Source organism: Mastigoproctus giganteus, chromosome 5, assembly GCF_048544385.1.
Source record: "Mastigoproctus giganteus isolate SK-2022 chromosome 5, ASM4854438v1, whole genome shotgun sequence".
Lineage (NCBI taxonomy): Eukaryota > Metazoa > Arthropoda > Arachnida > Uropygi > Thelyphonidae > Mastigoproctus > Mastigoproctus giganteus.
The window spans coordinates 238011827-238032837 of NC_143579.1; the positions used below are offsets into that span (position 1 = coordinate 238011827).

At 34.6% G+C, this 21011-nt stretch overlaps 1 protein-coding gene across 16 annotated transcripts in view; it reads right to left on the bottom strand.

Annotated features, from left to right (window-relative positions):
* LOC150086311 (uncharacterized) overlaps positions 1 to 21011 on the bottom strand; it is a 452317-nt gene that overhangs the window by 228726 nt on the left and 202580 nt on the right. For 12 of the 16 annotated variants that reach the window (XM_090374473.1, XM_090374476.1, XM_090374471.1 and 9 more), the window contains exons 4-6: positions 19286 to 19381; positions 12969 to 13058; positions 7099 to 7182 (exon numbers count right to left, since the gene is read on the bottom strand). The exons of 1 other annotated variant lie outside the window; for it this stretch is intronic. In XM_090374473.1, coding sequence (XP_090230599.1) covers positions 7099 to 7182; positions 12969 to 13058; positions 19286 to 19381 — 270 coding nt within the window. The remainder of the gene's footprint in view (positions 1 to 7098; positions 7183 to 12968; positions 13059 to 19285; positions 19382 to 21011) is intronic. 3 more of the 16 variants (XM_090374479.1, XM_090374478.1, XM_090374477.1) reach the window with 2 other exon arrangements.

Here is a 21011-nt window from a genome sequence, read left to right on the forward strand (position 1 = left end):
AAAATTAATTTTTTTATATGATTGAAGATTCCATGGAAGTGTAAACATATTTCACCATAATCAGAGGCTGATTTAACGGCGGGTGCACCGGGTGGGTGCGTGCCCTGGGCCCTGACTTCTGAAGGGCCCTCAAAACCCCAACTTTACACTTTTTTCTAATGACACCAAGTTTGGTTTCATATGTGCAATTTTAATTACGTACAAGTTTACAATCGGCAGTAAAACCTGATAGTATGTTTATATTCGCTTATTTTCATTATTTCATTATTACGCTGCATACTATACACACATACTACGCTGCATAGGCCCCGCGCGGCTACCCTACCGCTCATCGGAGCAATAGAATCTTATTTGCTGCTTTGTACTTAAAGGTTCTCCTGCAGAGCAGACTTACGATATACGCAAATACGAGTATATCGTATATTGTTGAAATTATATTAAGATAAAATTAATTCCTGTTGTTACATCAGCACCTGGATTTTCGTAGTTTATGAATAATTTTTTTTGAATTTTAATTAATCATTAATTTATTGCACTATAACCAAAAATCCCTTCTCTAGTATTCTAATCATTCAGACTATTAAATTTTATATTTTTCTTTTCATTGGTAGGCTACCAATGGTAGCTAGAAAAATTAAACGACATCTATCAGGAGCTGAAAAAAAAGACGCGAATATAATATCATACATATATTATATTCAAATTTTATTGGAAATAAAACATTAATAGTACATATTTTTTATTTATTTAAAAAAATGGTTAACATGTATTTTTATTTTCCCTGTCTCTCTTTTTCTTAAGGGGCCCAATATTTTCTTCTGCTCCGGGGGCCTCAACTGACCTTAATCCACTTCTGACCATAATTACCCACAGAATTCCATCTGTCGGTATTATCGCAAATTCAATAAGATCGAGTTTACTACCTGTTTATGATAGATTGCACTAACAGAAAAGCCCAATAAACAGTTGACTGCTAATTGTTTTATGGTTGTAACCTCCAGAAATCAGACCGAAACACATGGTATGGTCGGATACAATCTTAGGGTAATCTCCAGTGCTGCAGTCTCCTGCCCCAATTAAGCAAAGTAAACCTTGGCTATTTTCTCGATTGGGTTCTGTTTTTTTAAGATTTGCCCCAAATAAACGACTGCCCCCATAAACTGGTGGCCCAAATAACTGGAATCCACTGTGTGTGTGTGTAACCGATATTAAGTATAAAATTAAAATAAGCCAGTAGTATAGCAAAACTGTTGAATGAAAATTTAAACATAATAGTTAAATTAACATAAAAGTTAAATCAACAGGAAGGGGAAAACCAAGGTAACAAAGACTAAGACTGTAGCCGACAGCCAATTAATTGGCATTAATTTTAAATTTAATAAAACTCCAATTATTTTTAATTGGAGTTTTAATTGAATTTCCAAATTATTCAGAGACTGTCTGCCACAATTTTAGTCTTGTTACTTTTTTTCTTTCCCCTCCCCATTGATTTAACCTTTATATTAATTTAACTATTATGTTTAAATTTTCACTTCAATAGTTTTGCCATACTACTGGCTTATTTTAATTTTAAACTTAATATCGGTTATGCATTGGGCATCATGTGGAGGATTGTGTATTTTGCTGCCTCTAATGATAAGAAAATAAATAAAGTTATCTATTTTATTTATTTTCATAATTTTCCTAACTATGTCATTATTCGAATATATATATATATATATATATATATATAAAAATAATATATCCTTATGTAATGGATGTGGGATAGCATTAGATACCCCAGCTGAAGTTGCAGATGAACTCAGTTACTTTGCATCGATATTTACAGAAGAAAAACCCTTCATGTCAAAGAAATTATGGGAGTTTAGTTGAAAAAAAATGTAATTAACGATGCCGAAATTTCACATGTTTATTTAATTAAAAAAAACTTGGAGCCTACAGGCCAGTAAGACTCCTGGGGTTGATGGCATATACCCTATAATCTTAAGGGAGGTGGCAAGTGAGTGCATTGAACCATTGAGGCAAATTATGCAAGCATCACTGGACTCTGGAGTGATTCCATTGGATTGGAAAAGTGCCAATGTATTTCCAATACATAAAGGTGGTTCTAAGAATGAAGTGGGAAATTACCAGCCAGTCTAACTTCAGTAGTAGGGAAAATCATTGAGACAATGATGAAAGTTGGAATTCAGGATCATTTAGATAGAAATGGAATTCTGAAGGATACTCAGCATTGTTTATAAAGGGAAAATCATGTTTAACTAATCTGGTTAGCTATTTTAACAGGATCACTCAAGAGCTGGACTTTGGGAATAATTTCAACATTGTTTATTTGGATTTCAGCAAAGCATGACTCAGTCCCACATGAGCAGTTACTTTATAAGCTGGAACAAGTTGGAATCGGGGAAAAATCCTTAGATGGATAGCTGGATGGCTTCAGGACAGGTTGTTGTTATTATATGGTTTTTACAAGCATTAGCAACTAAGGCCATATTGCTCTGGGGATATGCGGTGGTCATTCCCTGACCTTTCCACATCCTCCATATTTGGTGGTCACGGGCTCAAACCCCGGTCTAATCAAGAAGTGTGTGCTACGCACTGCTGCTCCTGCCCACCTGGCTACGGAGTTCAGGACAGGAGGCAGAGGGTTGTGATAAATGGTTATTCCTCAGATTGGGTTGATGTAAGAAGTGGAGTTCCCCAAGAAACAGTATTAGGACCACTGTTGTTTTTGATTTTTATAAATGACATCGATGAAGGGATAGAGGGCATGATGTCTAAATTTGCAGATGATGTACAGATTTATAGAGTAGTTAATGATCGCCACCAAGCAGAGCTTCTTCAGAATGACCTAGATAGACTTTAGGGATGGTCAGAAAAATGGCAGCTATGCTTTAATCCAGCAAAGTGTAAAGTATTGCACATGGGGAACAGTAACCCCAAAATAACTTATACACTTGGCAGAGTTGAACTAAAGCCGGTAGTGGAGGAAAGGGACTTGGGTGTTACGATACAGTCAGACTAAGTTCTCTAAGCATTGTAGACAGGTTGCCAGAAAGGCCCATGGTGTCCTATCGATGATGTATCGAACGATTGCTAGTAGAGATAAGGACATCATAATACCATTGTATAAGGCTATTGTTAGACCACACTTGGAATACTGTGTTCAGGTATGGAGACTGCACTTAAAGAAAGATATTGTTCTTCTTGAAAGGATCCAGAGACAGGTAAACTTGCCTGGTGAGATCAGAAAAAGGGCATTCATATGAGGAAAGACTTCAAATATGTGGGTAGCAGAGCTTGGAAACTAGGCACCTTAGAGGAGACTTGATTGAGGTGTTTAAGGCTGCGAGAGGCATAAACAAAATGAATGAGGACAAAATTTTCATGGGTTATAAATGATTCTAGAACTAGGGGCCATAATTTCAAGTTATGGGGGGGGGGATGTTTAGACTGGATTGCAGGAAGTTTTATTTTAGCCAGCGAGTTATAAATTACTAGAATAAGTTACCTACATGGCTGACAGCTTGGGGAAATTCAAAGGTCAGTTGGATAATTACCTAAGGGAGGAAGGAAATGCTTAGGTTGTCCATTTCCTTTTCTTATTTATTAATTATTATTTTTTTAATTTTATTTTTTTTTGTTATTATTTTTTTTTTGTTATTTTATTTTTTTATTATTTTTTAGCCAGTGCAGCATAAGCCATACGCTTCCTTGCACCATGTGGCCATTGCTAATACATTTTTGGCCTAAGTTAATATCAATACCTATCAGAAAGCAAGAAATAGATTAAAATAACAACATACAAGATAGTTAGTAAGAGCAAACTTAGTACAATCAAACCTCCAAATCTGGGTATACATTATCTGTACTGCCCATTTTCCATGCAGTCACAGGAAAATAGGGGAATCCAACAAACCAACCAAAAGGAGAAGATAAAGCTGACTGGTAAATTGCCAAGGTAGTGTGCCAGAGCTCATTGTGCAGGGTGGAAATCATCTGAACTACAAGAAATCTCAGTGTGGTTTATACCACACTCCAAATCAGAGATGTGGAGTCAAGAGACTGCTATTTGTGAATAAGATTAACTCATAGATAATAAGCAATGGATTACTCAGTTTCACAATTCATATGAAGCATCAGACTGAGATAATTCACCACACACACGTTTCAGAGAACATTCTTAGAACTCTGACTGTTGTTTGTAAGTATTAACTTTCATCTGTTTGTATATGCCCATATACCACCAAAAACAAAATTGGGTATTCAGGGATTGTGGCCTTTCAAATGCATACACAGGTCCATTCCTAAAAACTTCAAGCATGTAGAAGCACAATAGTTTATTCAGTCCATCAGCAAACTGAACAGGATCATCAACAGTTGTGCCATTCATATCTAGTGGGGCAAAGCAGTTCATCCCTATTCTGCCAGTGTTAACATATGCAAAAAATTGTAGAAGGAAAAGGATGAACCATATTGGCCCACTAGATATAAATGGCATAATTACTAATGATTGTTTAAGATTACTGACAAAATGAATAAATATTTTTTTTTTTACAGTCTCATGTGAAGAATGGATTTAAGGATAGGATATACCACAAGTATACCAAGTTATTTATTTATTTTTTTTTTTTTTGGTAGTTGTTGGCACATCAGCTTCTGTGGCCATAATGCACCACCCAAGGTTTTTGCAGTACTTTGATCCAAGCCCGAGGCGGGATTCGAACCCGTGACCTTTGGGTTGCTAGACAGGCACCTTTACCCACCCGGCTAGCCCGGTCGGCATACCAAGTTATAACTGAGGGGTAAATAATTTCAGTGATAAATTAGAAGTCTAAGAGAAATAGCATAAACTAGAAGTAAATAAGGCACCTGGGGCTAATTAAATCTATTCAATTATGTTAAAAGAGCAGCAAGTGTTTGGCCATAATCATGATAGGATCCTTGGATTTGGGGGAGGGAGGTCCCTAACTAAAGATATAGAAATTTCTCATTCACAAAGAGGAATCCAAAGTGCAAATTGAGTATTTACAAACCTCTAAGCTTGACTTCTGTTCCAGGGAAAATAAAGGAGTCATTAATTAAAGGAGTAGTGCAGGACCATCTATAAAGGAATGCAGTTATGCTGCAGTTGCTGCATGAATTTGTTAAGGGGTAATCTTGTCTGACCAATCTGATTGAATACTATGATGCAACAGCAAAGGAACTGGATGCAAAGAATGACTATCACATACTTAGATTTCAAAAAGCTTTTGATACTGTTGCACAAAAAATACTACTGTACAAATCTGAGCAGTGTAGCATTAGGGGCAAGTTAAAGCTATGCATAAAAGGTTTAGCTGAGCAGGAGTAGATGTGGTTATCAACAGGCATTGCTCTTCTTGGACTAATGTTATTAGTGCAGTTCCCTGTACTGATGAAGGAATATCACGCTTTTAATGTTAAAGTCTGCAGGTGAAACAAAAGTTGGCAGGGTGGTTAATGACAACAATCACAGTACAAAAAATTTCTTTATTTGTTGCTACTGCAACAAGATTAAGAAAAATTAGGCAAATGGGCTGAGAAGTGGAAATTGAACTGTTATCCATATGTAGTACATTTCACTCGTTAATTTAACACTAACAAAATGAGGTACTACATATGGATTACAGTAATCCCAGAATAAAATACTGTTTGGTACAACACTCAGGTGAGCAAAGAACTAAAAAGGCCTGAACAGACATACAGACAGTTAGGGCAGATTATGAGGATTTTGTCAATGACATGCAGGAATATTGCCAACAGAACTAAGTTCTGTTGGCAATATTCCTGCATGTCAGTGATTATCCCACTGTATAAAGCAATAATTGTCCACACCTTCAGTACTGCATACAGGTACTTAAACCTCATTTTAGGGGATCTGTTAGAGCAGATCCAGAAAGGGGCAATGAGGATATTCTTACTGAAAAGAATTCAGTTTTGAAAACAAACATCTGCAAGAAAATCTGTGGGGTGTTTGGAGCTTTAAATGGATTGAAGAACCTAAATGCTGAGGGAATCCTTTCTCTTACTCACAGCATATACGCACGCATGCACGCACGCACACACACGAGCATAAATTTAAATTGAGAAAAGATGATTGCAGAACAGATGTGCAGAAATTGCCTTTAGCCAGCAGATAGTTAATTGTTGGAACAAATTTCCATCTGGTGTTGTGGAAGTGTGGAAGTTAAATAAATTTAGGGAAACTAAGTTATTAGAGCGGTCAGAGAGGTGATGTGAGAAGTGATTTTTTTTTTGGCTGATGGTGTATAAGCTTGCTTGCTTTCTTTCATCATTTGCCACTACTAATTAACTGATAATCACATTTTCTACGCAAAAGACACAGCCAAGTATTTAGTCTGCATCAGTACTACAGTTGATATAAATCTTATTCAGCTACTACACTGGAATAATTATGAAAACAAGCTTGTTCATATTACATATTCCACTTATGAATAATGGCACCTGCTACAATATTCTGAAAAATCATTAGAAAACTGACGTAATTTTTTTCTCACTAACCTAAGCAATAGAAAATTAATAAATTCAACTTTGAATTTATACTGAAAATAAAAGTATTGGTGATACAGAAATAAAGTATCAACATCAGTTATAAAGTGACTACTTTATAATTGATGCTGTTCTATAAATTCGTATTGGTTACTCCAAATGTACAGCCTATTAATAGAATGGCCTCCATAGCAGAGTGGTCAGGAGCGGGAGTGCGGTAGCACACTCTGAGTAGACCGGGGTTCAAGCCCGACTGCTAAATACAGCTGATCTGCCAACCCGCACTGGACTAGTGTGGCAGATTATGGTCCATTTCCCTCAGCATGAATTGTTGAGGAGGCTTCCATCCTGCAGTAGGTTGATAATGGCTGCAGTTTACCCTTTTTTTTTTTTTTTACTCCGATTGTACCTCAATGAGTGATGATTGGAGTTCTCTACAAGTCACGCACACTTTCCAGGAAAATAGTTAAAAACAGATGAAAAATAACAGAAATAAGTTAATTAACTGCAAAGATAATAACTGAATTAATGTGTCAACTTTTAAAATAGTTGCATGGAAAAGCTTACCAGGGATTGTACTGAGATACCAGTTTCAATTATTTCCACTTCCTTTTGCTTCATGTCCTCCCTTGATGTGCTGAAGCTTGATTTCTGCATGCACAGAAGTTAATAACTTCTACATCATGCTAATTACATGCACAAAAAATACACAACAAGCATGCTCTCTTATTAGTAATTAAGAATTATATATTTCTAAGCCACATTTAGATTTTTTTTTGTTATACGAGAGCATTCTTTAAATGTCAGCACATATCAGAATATTGTTTAAATTTAATATGGCTATCTGAAGTTAAAAGGTATTTAAAGTTCCATAGTTCAGTTACCAGTTATTGTTTTATTATCAGATACTGAAGAAACCATTTGTGAATTTCATTAAAAACTACATGTAATATATATATATATATATATATATATATTGGCATTTTCAACCCCATATAAATCTAAAACTTTAAATCTTTATTTTATAAAAGATAATATAACTAAAAAGTATAGCAAAAGTATCACTTACAAATATATTAATAATGGGAAATCTTTAGTTTGCCACTGTAGCAATGAATGTAAATATTTTTTGTAATGCCTGTATTAGTTAATGTTTTTGCTTCTTAGAATCAATCCAACCCCGCCATCCAATTAGCTCATTAAACTCATACCCAAAGGGGTTAATATCAACATCTGGTTAATTTATACAAAGGCAAACCAATTTTTAATACTTAATATTTACTGAGTAGAAAATTATGCCATACTATGACTCAATGATAAATTAGAATTTTGTTTGCCTTGGCCTGTAAGACAATTACAGGAGATTCAAAACTCAACTAACAGAAATTCTAAGTTGTATCAACTTAAACATGATTGCCACTGAAATTTCTGTAGTTCAGTTTTAGCCTGGTTATTTTCCAGGCTATCCCTCTCCCTCATTAAATTCTGCTGCCCACTTCTTGACCATGGAATAGGAAGAGTCTTCCTGCCCCTATTGCTTTAACCACGCTCTCGTGAATTGCCTTTGGTGTCAGTCACTGTACAGTCATCCAATATTTGGGGAAAACAAGTGACTAACACCAAAGGTAATTCATGAGAATGTGGCTAAAACAATGGGGCAGGATGACTCTTCCTATTCCATGGTCAAGAAGTGGGCAGCAGAATTTAACGAGGGAGAGGGACAGCCTGGAAAATGACCCACACTGTGGACAACCTGCAATGTCCACTTCAGAAGTTGACAGCATTCATAATCTGGTGATGAGTGATCAACAAGTAACTGGTGTTATTACCATCTTGGGTATCAAGATGGTAGTAACACCAGTTATTTGTATACATTACTACCATTTTGGGTATCTCATCTGAATGAGTGTACAACATAACAGAAGTTCTCACCATGAAAAAGGTGTCAACCCGATGGCTCCCAAAGTGGTTAACAGCAAATCAAAAATGCAAGAGTTGTCAAGTGAACATTTGCCTTGTTTTCAAGCAAATTTCCTTGCTAAGTTTGCAACCACTCCAAAGAAAGCAAAGTCTATTCTTTTTGCTAGCAAGGTGATGGGCAACAATTTTTTTGGGATGCCGATGGCATGTTGCTAATGGATTAGCTCCAGGAAAGCCAGACAATCACAGGGGCATATTATGCAGATCTTTAAGCATTTCAATGAAAACAGAAAACTGTGATGAAAGAAAAGAAAAAAGCAGTCTTGTTCCATCAGGCCAAAACACTCAAGTCTCATTGTCATTGCCATTGTCTTTGACCCCCAGATCTAGGCGACTTTTGCCTATTTCTTAGTTTGAAAAAAAAAAAATACCTGACTGGCATCCATTTTTCCTACTCACAGTGACATCATTGCTGCAGTGGATACATTCTGGAGGCTCAAGAGAGGAAAAAAAAAAAAAAAAAGACAAGACACCTTTCTTCACAGATGGAATCAACACATGCAGCATTGGTAGCAAAAGTACAACTTCAAAAGAAGAATATGCTGAAAAGTAATATTATCAGACTCCTCAAATAAACCCCTCACACTCTGGCCACAAACTTTTCAAATGCCTCTTGTACACTTAAATATACTACCTAAGAGAAAAGTAGCCCAGAGGATTGCAACAATGTTTGGAGGGGGAATTCATAATTACTGTAGCTAAGATAACATTAAAGAAACTGTGGTGGAACATCAAGCACTTGTTGTGTGAAAGTTTGGGCTTTGGTTCATCAACCTATATATAGAAATAAAGCACACAGAAGCTGCTTGAATTCTTTAAAAGTGGTATAGAGAAGTACTTTAATAAATATTACTAGTGGGTCCAACTGATGTTACCAACAGCAAATTCTAAATAGAAAGCATTCAAGGAATAATTGTGGAAGCTATTAGGCTTTTCATACTGATTAAGAAATACTGTTCAAGGTTTAGACTTAAATAGATGTCAGATGATCTAATGACACCTGTGGCAGAGAAAAAAAATGCAAGGGATGCATATAAATTATCAGGCGACATAGAAGCCTATGGTAGATATAAGCTACTCTGTAATCAAGTCAAAGGTTAGCCAAGTGAAGGCAAATTATGAGAAATCTTTGGCAAAAGGATGCTAAGAAAAACAGCAAGGACTTCTTTACTTATATAAACTCTAGAAGGAAGAGGATGAATCAGATTAGTCCACTTGATATCAATGGTTTGACTGTTGATGATTCTACTCAGATATCTGACAAAATGAATGAGTATTTTGCATCTACATTCACATATGAGGAAGTGGAGGACAGAAGCTTATTAAACTAAGAGGGAGTTTAATGATTTTGTAATAACTGACAGAAAAGTGGAGAAATTGTTGAAGTTAAACATAAGGCACCTGAGGTGGATGGGATCTATCCCATTATATTAGAGGAGGCAGCAAAGAAAGTAAGCAAACTCACAGCCATAATTATGAGAGCATCCTTAGACTCAGGGGAAGCCCCATGGACTGGAGATGTGCAAATGTATCCCTGATTCACAACAGGGAATCGAAGGGTGACAAGTATTTACAGACCAGTTAGTTTAACTTCTATTCCAGGTAAAATAATGGAGTCAATGGTTATAGATGCATTGCAGGATCATCTAGACAAGACTACAGCAATAATTCAGACACAGTATAGGTTTGTTGAAGGAAAGTCTTGTCTGACAAATTTGATTGGATACTATGATGTGGTTACAAAAGGAACTGGATGCAAAAAAATAATTTTGATATCATATACTTGGAATTCAGGAAAACCTTTTTGACATTGTTGCACATGGATGACTACTGTACAAATTGGAGCAGAATGGTATTAAGAGTAAGTTGCTACAATGAATAAAAGGGTGGTTGAGTAGAAGAAGACAGTGGTAATCAACGGATGCTGCTCTTTGTGGAGTCCCCCAGGGTTCAGTGTTGGGCCCATTGTTGTTTTGTATATTTATCACTGATATTGGTGAAAGTATATCATGCTTAAGATCCAAGTTTGTAGATTATACTAAGGTTGGTGGGGTTGTTAATGACAGTAATGGCAATGTACTACTACAACAGGATCTAGAAAATTTGGGCAGATAGGCTGAGAAGTGGCAACTGAAGTTTAACATTGGCAAATGCAAAGTACTGCATGTGAGCAGAAGTAAATGCAGAGAAATGTACCAACTATATGGTACTACACTTAGGTTAGTAGAAAATGAAAGACCTGGGGGTAATTATGCAGTCAGATATGAAGTTTTCTGAGCAATGCAGACAAGCTGCCAGAGACGGTCATGGGGTTTTGTCAATGATATACAGGAATTTTGCTAGTAGGGAAAAGGATGTGATTATCCCTTTGTGTAAGGCAATGGTCAGGCCACACCTTGATTAGTGCACAGGTCTGGAGGCCTCATTTTAGGAATGATATTGAGTTGCTTGAGCATGTACAGAGAAGGGCAACAAGATTGGTAAGGAGAATGAAGGGGGTCCTCTTACCAAGAGAGGCTTAAAAAGTTCTTCAAATTGCAGCAGCTGGAGACAAGGCACCTGCGAGGTGATCTGATTGAGGCATATAAGGTCTTAAATGGGTTCAGCACGTTGAATTGTGATGGTATTCTTCTGCTTGCTCAGATTAAGAACCTAAGGGGGCATAAATTCAAATTGAGGAAAGACAGTTGTATAATAGATGTGTGGAAATTTGCCTTTAGCCAGTGGGTGGTTAATTGCTGGAACAAACTTCCATCTGTTGTGGAAGTTTATAACTTAAATAAATTTGAGGAACTGGACAAACTTTTAGAGGGAATGGTTGTGAATTTTTTTTTGGCTAATGCTACATAAGCTCGTATGCTTGCTTTCTTGCATCACGTGCCTCTATTAATAGATATTCTTCAGATTCGTGTATGTGACATGAGGCCCCAAGGATCAATTGTTAGGTCACCATTGTTTCTGATTTTCATAAACAATATTGACGACAAATTTTCAGACAATGTAGTCATTAATGATCAGTGGAAAGCAGCACTCCTTCAGAATGACTTGAAGGGACTTCAAAAATGGTCAGAAAAGTGGGGGTTGAATTAAAAACAGGGAAAGAAAGGTATCTAGGAGTTATGATATACCTAGATATGAAGTTTTCTGAGCAGTGTAAACGGGCAGTCAGGAAACTCCATGGTGTCCTATCGAAGACTTATCGAACATTGTGTAGAGCAGTCATAATCACAATGCAAAAAGGCAACCGTATGACTACATTAGGAACACTGCGTTCAATTATGGAGACTTCATCAAAAAAGAAGACTGCCCTTCTTGAAAGGGTCCAAAGATAGGCAACTTACATGATGATCAGCAAAATGGCAACCATATGAGGAAAGACTCCGATCATGTGGGCTACAGAGTTTGGCAATCAGGCAACTCAGAGGCAACCTGATTGAGGTTTAAGGCTCTGAGAGGGTTTAGTAAAATGAATGAAGGTAGAATTCTCATTGTTATAAAGAATTCCAGAACTAGAGGCCATAATTCAAATTACAGGGGTTGAAGTTTAGATTAGGTTGTAGGAAGTTTTTTAGCCAGCGAGTCATTGATTGTTGAAACATTGCCCTTGCAGGTAGCTAAAGCTGACGGTTTGAATAAATTCAAAGTTCAACTGGATAGTTACCTATCCAGGAGGGAAGCACAATTTGTATTTTCTTATTTAATTATTTTTTTTTTTTTTGCCAGCACAGCAAAAGCTGGTAGTTTCCTTGCACTATATGGCAAATACTATTACTACAGTCTAATTTTAATATATGTATTGCTAAATGCTGATGACAAGCCTATATCAATCCTTTACTGTAAATCCCTCTGGCCAAGTACTATACAGAGTACTACAGTAATTGATGTAATTATTTGCATTCTTAGATGAATAAATTGAATAATTTATCATCCGTCACAATAGTTGAAAACTTAACAATTAAGAGTGCTAAATTTGTTAATTAAAAAGGATGAAGCACTTCACTTTGACAAAAATTTAGTGGAAATATTGCCCCGCTTTCTTTATTATGACTAGGATGACAAAATCATTAAAACAAAGTAATAAAAATTATAATACTTTGCTGTATGACTAAAATTATACTTTACACACATATTATAAACAATTTTGGATAATATCACAGTGCATTCTGATATTTCTATATTTAAACATTAGATTTTCATTATCTAAAAATAGCTATAGTGATATTATACATTTAGTCACTTAGTTGAAACTAAAAAACTTGATTAAAAAAACTGGAAATTTAAGGTTCAAAACATTTAAGTAGAAGAAAAAGCTTAAAATATTTATACATCTTTCTTCTAAGTTAGGCTTTATTCTTTTGTATTCATTCATTCATGCACTGAAATGTTATGGTTAATAGAATTGCATTAATATTAACATGCTTCTATAACTATTATGTTAGTGTTACATACTAACTCACCAAAATCTTTATATCAATGCCAGTCTCTATTATTTCTTTGGAAGGTGAATGAGGACTTTCTTGCTCTGCCTGATGAACATAAGTTGATCTCTACATTCAAAAGTTCACATGCAGCATACATGCAATATACAAGAGAAATTTGAGAACAAGATAAGCCCAGTTCCATTGAAAAGATCTAATTTGCAACCACACATGATTATATTAAATTAATGCTGTACTTAAAATCATACTTTTTTTTTTAAGTTTTAAGAGCGATCATTAGATACCATAGAATAGTGGTTTTTCTATTATAGGGGGCACAAAGTCACCTCTACTACTGAAATTCACAACAACTATTTAGCAAAACAGCAATGTTTCTTTAGTACAAATATACTGCAAGGTAGAACTAATATCCAAAGAAGTAATATCTATAATGTAGAAACAATATCAATTATGAACAATATTGCACATCAGTTCATATGGTGACAATGTATGGTCTATACAAGTTTGTGTGGTGGGATCCAATTTGCATTACTGCATAAGCTGAAAAACCCAGAATAATTAATGGGTCAAATACTACTTCCCCACCTGAGATCAACTAATTACAGGTACATCTGAAGAGACCTTTAAGAATTTCTCCAGTCACACAAGTTGAAGATGATTAATACTTAACTCTTCGAACAAAGTACACAAACCTTGACCAAGGCCGATACTATTATTGACAATATCTAACTAAACATATCGACACGGGATGATTGGATTCAAGCTATTAAGAAATTAGCTATTAGCAATTGTGACAACAGGTGTCAGAGATAGAGGGGGGAAGGTAAGGAAAGAAAAAAAATTCTTTTCTACTTGTTCCTGAAGCAGTTCAACCGCATTCTATCAGTAAATTTGATCTTTCTAAAATAAGAAAGACTATTTCAATAAAGAACAAAAATTCTATATACATTAAAAATGTACAACTTAATCAAGAACAGAATAATTTACAACTATTCTGTCCCTATATATCAATGGCTTGTTTTGGAGCTGACACTCAGATTTCCATATGAAAAAGAATAAAACCTCATTATACAGGGTGATTAAAAAAGAAAAAAAAAACTTTCAGATTTTCATGAGACTAACTATGCATACATTAAATTCTCAATTATCAAAATATTTATTTTTTTTAAAACTGCTGCCAGGGATTTGTCACTTGCACAAGGGAAAACATGAACACAAAATGCTTTTTAACAGGGAAAAGTATTTTGTGTCCTGTTTGAAAAAACAAATTAAAGACTAATGTTCAATTTGACTTGTGCTACATGCTACAAAAAAAAAAAAAAAAAAAAAATCCGTTAACCATCCAAGTGATGTGTAAAAGCAAAAGCTATTTTTTCAAGGGAAAATCTCTGGTTGCCCCTGCACCACTTACAAAACAATGCAAAGTACAAGAGAAGAAATGCTTGACAACATCCAATTACAGATGTAAAAGTTGATTATGTCTTAGCCAAAAATCTAGCATATTCTCTGGAAGCCCTTATCTTGAAAGCTTCGAAATTGGTTAGTGCAAACATTAAAACTGAATGACAGGCACTAGTAGGAATTTTACTGCAAGTTTCAAACAAAAAGTGGAAGAGGATGGTAAGGCCATATGGCTTCTTTTCAGTGATAAAGCCATCTTGAGTGCCATAGTTAACTCTACAATGTTCATGTGAGACACTGATAATCCTCATCAAATCAGAACATTTACAGTTCACTATGATAATCTTTTCTTTTTTATGGAAAAAAATTATCACTGTTATCATTTACCTGGATATGCATGCCAGTTGCATCCTTACATAAGGAGACAAATTTAAATTAGAAAAGAATGATTACGGGACAGATGTATAGTCTGGCCAGAGAATGCAATACAGGACAGATGTATTTGCTGTTGTGAGCATCAGCAGTTTGAATAAATTAAAAAGAACTAGAGAAATTATTAAAAAGGAAAGGGCAAACAAAGCAGTTTTTTTTTAAATGGCTGAGCTATATAAGGCTTGCTTCCTGGCATAATTTTACCACTATTGAATAATACCTGCTGTTTACTCTTCAACTTACAAAGATTCCACTGATTTCATCTTCCAGCAAGCCTATACATTTCACTTTTATATTGATGCATGAAAATCTCAATGACAACCTGTACAGTATGCTACTGCAACAAAATCTAGAAAAATTTGGCAATTGGTCTGAGAAATGGCAATTAAGGTTTAACACTGACAAGAGCACAGTACTGACTGCAGATGGGTAGCAGTAATTCCAGATTAGTGTACTAACTGTGTGATACTACACTCAGGATAGTGGAAACTGAAACCATGGAGGTAACTGTACAGTCAGATATGAAATCCCCTGAGCAGTGCAGACAGGCTGCTAGGACAATATATTGGGTTTTATCAATGATATACAGGAATTTTGCTAGCGGCATAAGGAGGTGATTATTCCATTGTATAAAGCAATGGTTAGGCCACATCTTGAGTACTGCATACAGGTCTGGAGGCCTCATTTCAGGAAGGATGTAGAGCTGCTGGAGCAGGTATAGAGAAGGGCAATATTGGTGAGGGGAACAAAGGGGGTGCTCTTACCAAGGAATAGCTTCACGTCTGCAAATTGCAGCATCTGGAGACTAGGCATCTGCAAGGCAATCTGGTTGAGGTATTTAAGGCTTTGAATGAATTGAGCAAGCTCAATGCTGATGGGATTCTTGCTCAGATTATGCACACGAGGGAGCACAAATTCAAACTGAGGAAACACGGTTGTGTGGAAGTTTGCCTTTAGTCAATGGGTGGTTGATTGCTGGAACAAACTTGTCCGATGTTGTCAAAGTGAATATCTTGGATAAACTGAAAGAACTAGACAAACTGTTGGACAGAATGGATAAGCTTGTTTTCTTGCATCATTTGCCGCTACTAATAAACATGACTTTAGTTAAGCCTACCTTTAAAAAATGTTATGGATTCATATCCATTATTGCTAATATGAGAACTGAAGAGCCTGCTGTTGATCTTGTAGGTATACTAACTGCAGAAAGAACAATTGACTGTGTCCAATAACACAGACTTACTACTACAATCTGTAGTCAAGTAAAGCATTCTTTATGGGCATTTTTCTGTAGAGAATCTCAAAAAGAGATTGTAATGTATGATTTTAACAAATTTATATTCATGTGATTGTGTAGAGTAAAGTGTTTTTTTTTCTCAAAAGGTTCAGGTTCTATTGCCAAAGCATAATTTGTTATGCATAATCTACTACATTACTCGAGGTATTTAGGACAGTTTTGTTACATGAACAGACTAATATTCCTCTTGTCACATTAATACCTTATTGAGTCTATGCCATGTTGTCAGAGCAGCAATTTTGACCAATGCAAATCCAATACATTATTAGCTCAGGTCCTAATAAAGTGGCTAAGCAAAAGATAAATAAAGGAATTTTCAATCCATTTTGAAGTGAATGTGATATGCTTCTTTCAAATGAAACTATTTATGAAATAGTAACTTATGAATATACCATAATGTTTTGAAACTAGTACCGATAAGGTTCACAAATTAGAAATTATGAAACTAAATGCAGAAGAAAAGTTTTCAAAAGAAGTCATTGCAATATTTTTTGGTAATAAATAACAGGAGGTATATTTAGCAATTTTTTTTAGCCAAAGTAATCTTTAAAAAAATGTATTTTATAAAAACTAAGGTTGCCTTCACTATCCTACCCCCCCCAATTATCTTTGGATCAAATTTTGAAAAGGTAGCAACCCTAAATAAATCTGACAAGCTGAATGTATATTACAACAAGAATGAATAAATTATAAAAGCAGAATTTCACTGCAATTACTTTCTTAATTTTAAGGTAGTGAGTATTAAAATTAGATGTCAATTTCCATACCACAGATGACCCTTCCAAATCAACATTTCCCAACTAGTTTGCTTGTTTATAGGCTTTATAGCACAAGGGCAGTAAGGCCATAATGTGCCTAACTATGGTAATGTTTCCAACTAGCTGGAGGAAAATTGGCAAATCTGACAAACCATGCAGTGCCAGAGCTGGTTTTGCAGGTTGGAAATTTTACTTCAGTGCTTTAAACTTTTTACTGTTTCAGCCGGTATGCAATAAACAAACAGTAATATAATACTAATTTATTGAAACCAAGGCATGTTTTCATTATTATAATAAAATTTATGGCAATGGAGAAAGTGTTATGTAATGGAATGGTAACAACTGATAATTATGGATAGATAAGTTTAGGTCCAACAATTTGTATATGAAGCATTAGGTTGATGTAATGTATGCACACTTTCAAATTATGTTTGTAAACAATGACACAGCAACTTCCATTTGAAAAAATGGAAATATAAAGACTGTTCACTTAGTATTACTTATACTGTAATAAAATAGATTCTTAAAATGAGCTTTGTTCATATAAATGTTCTTAGTTCAGGACATGTCTATACATTTTAGGCTGCATTAGCCTTTAAACATGCTTCCTAAAAGAAAAGTAAACAGCCCAAAACATAGTTCAAAACACAATTTCAGGTCTAATGTGAAAATTTTACTGTTAGAGAAATTACAGTGAAACTTCAGTGAAACAACTATGAAATTTTAATACCAGCTTATCAGCTATGTATGGTATACATATTTTGAATGGGAATTATTTTATTTTTACCATACACTGACAATAAGTTTTACATGTACCTATTAATTCTCTATTACTGTATAGTACTATACATAACAGGTTTCAGTACAGAAATTCAGTATTTTGTGTGACAATACTATCTAAAATCTAACAAACTCCAAGTTTGGCAAGGACTAGGTCAATGCTGGCAAATTTGGCAAGTGACTATATACGGTAAAATACCCACAGCAAACCTAAAGATTCATATCTTAATACCCTCTTCCCCATATACATACATATATGTCTTATAAACATTGACTACTGTTGCTAAGGGTAGCACCAAAAAACTCCTAGCACATACATATTAGAGGCAAAGAATGCAGAATAAAACAGGAAGAGCCAACGGGTGCAATCACATCAAAAGCATTTCACAAACTTGAATACACATCTATGCCAAGATGTCTATGAATAGAGGTCTATCCCAAGACCAATTTTGTAAACATTGGTATATTTTTTGAGATAATGCTGCCCATGTCATTTTTTCACCCTTAAACTGAGGTGAAAGTTACTTGAAAAGAATGGTATGTGTGTGAAATCATATACAGAATACTGCCAACTTTGAACCACATTCTCACCCTATTCAACAGTTTTCCAAATATTCCAAAGCAATGAACTGGTTTTGGAAAGCACTGGGTATTCCAGATTTTCCTGTCATTTAATAATTGAAGTCAGGGCAAAAGAGGGTAAAAAAAAATAAAACATATGGGAGTGGTTTTCAAAACAACCAAACACATAACCAAAAAGTTAACTGTTAATAGAAAAATATTATTCACATGGCTAACTTTAAAAAATTAATTTTGTTTCATAGTAAAATGGAACATAATGCAACGAGCTAATGACAAATGAAATATAGTTCTGTTTTGAACTTGCAGATAAACTATAAATCTAAAATAGCAATAAAAGTTGGAATGCTATATGAAGCTGATACAGAATGAAAACATTATGCTTTTAAAGTCCAGTTCCATAAATTACACAGCTGAGAGGAATATTAACAAGAAACAAGTTTTGCAAATTGGTGGCCGAGTAGAAGTTTCAATACACACAAAAATCTCTTAATTTCTTAATATTATCCATATAATGAATACTTCATATATTAAAAATTTGATATGCTTTTATTTATATATAATTGGAATTTCAATATCATTAAAAATATTTCAACCCACGTATATACATTTTATATAGATATCAAATTATATTCAGTGCTATTTATAGTAATTAAAAACAAGGATTAAATCTGTATTACATTTATATAACAATGCTGTGCAAACAACAATTATAAAGCATAAACAGAATGAACAGGTAAAAACAAGTATATAAATTTTAAAATGAAATTAGAAAGTTATAGAATTATGATAGGATTCTTTAAGAGGGAGCTGTTACAAGAGAGTAAAGTGATATTAAACTATAGTGATGCAAAGGATGAAGTTAACAGCAGAAGGCAAAATATCAGAATAAAAAAGATTACTTTGAGTATAGTGCAAGAAAAAATTAGTAAATTTATGAGTGCTTGAAATCAAGCAAAGATATTAAAGTAAAAAATCAAAGTGTTACTAGAAGACAAATGATTGAACAGATTTGAGGCTTAAGTTTTCTAAATCAGTGAAAGCAGCAGCAACAAAAGCTATGTGAAATTTTTTAAAAAAATCCTTACCAAGTGTGCTACTGATACTGGGCATTCGATTTCTTTACTGTTACCATCTTCAAACTCTTCATCACTTGCATCAGCATCATCATCCTCGCTATCTCTCTAAAGGTCAAGGATAAAAGGTGAGGAAACATGCAAACATGCAGGATAGGAGAGGATGGATATAAGGTATGACAAGTCTACAAATTTTGACAATATACATATCTTAAATCTATCTGTTAGCCAAGTATTTTACAATAACCATTATGATTGCAGAAAATTTTGGCATCCCTAGTATAAATCCAAAATATTTAACTTCATTTAGCCTCTATACATCAATTTTCATATAAAGTCTTCAGAAAAAGATGCAACTACCTTTATAAATGCCTACTAAATGTCATTCATCTATCAATAATCTCATGAACCATAAACAAAGTATTTTGGAAGAAAAAAAGAATCTGTTAAAAACGATCATAGATTAAGATCAGATGAATAAGGAGAATAGGACAATCCATGCCTCGAACCACCACAAGTACATCAAGTTGATATGATATAAATCACAAAAAAAAAAATGTTCAATGAAAGAAAATCTGTCCCATTCTAGCAGTTTTGAGCATAACTATATGTTTAGTGCAATATTTCTGACATGTTCAACGACATAATACAAAAAGAATAATAAATATTTGTTACTGAATTACTAATTAGTATATTCTGATAGTGTTACAAGCAATGTTGCATACTTAACTGCAACACTGACAACACAGCAAAGCAGTGAAAAATGGGATCTTGGTAGAATTTTGTGAACCCTCTATGTGGTTGTGAGTAAATTTAAAATTTCTTTTTTCTTACTCATCTGCCAAGCAAAGGAGTTATCTCATCAGACAAGAAATGTCTGTTATGATGACACACTTCACTAAAGAAACCCTTTCTTCAATTAAGATACATCAGTCCCTTCTCTGGGAGTCTTTTCCAGAATGTTAGCTACAGGAATAACTAAGTGACATTATAGATTAAAAAGGCAAGCCACAAGAAACAAAGCATAACATAGCTGTCTGGAGAGCTAAATGACAAAGGCTTACTTTCCTTGGAAACAGGGAAACATGAGACAAATAACACAGGATGGCTATTCACTGGTTAAAGAGACCACAGGAGGCACCAAGTGGAGTGCGTTTAGTATGGCAGGAGGTAATTTATCAAGATCACTGATGCAAGAGTTAAAGAAAAAGTAGAATGCTGATAAATCAGTTATAGCTGAGGATAAAACTACTCTGTTATAAGAGAGGTGGAAGTACAGATGGACAGAAGTTGGCACCAAATAGCTTTGTTCTAAAACCAGCTGATATGACTACTATTTGGACATGAAACAAGTTTCCTAATCAAAACAGTTTGAATTTTGTATCCAGATTTTTAGCTTCATTTGTCTACATTAATCATGCAACAGTAGTAAAAACTTAATGCTCATTCCAAAATTCTGATTAGGAAACTTGTTTCTTGTCCAAATGGCAAATAGTAAAACATGATAAATGTATTAACATAATATACATTTATTGTAACATTTATTGATGATAAACATTTATTGTAACATTTATTGATGATAAACATTTATTGTAACATTTATTGATGCAATGTTGAACACACATTAGACACCAATTATTGTATCAACAAGGAAAGCAGGCAGTGCTGAATTTAGGAAGAGCTGAGGAGTGTCTAAATGCAAATGCAACAATAAATAGTTAGAGTTGTAAAGAGCAGC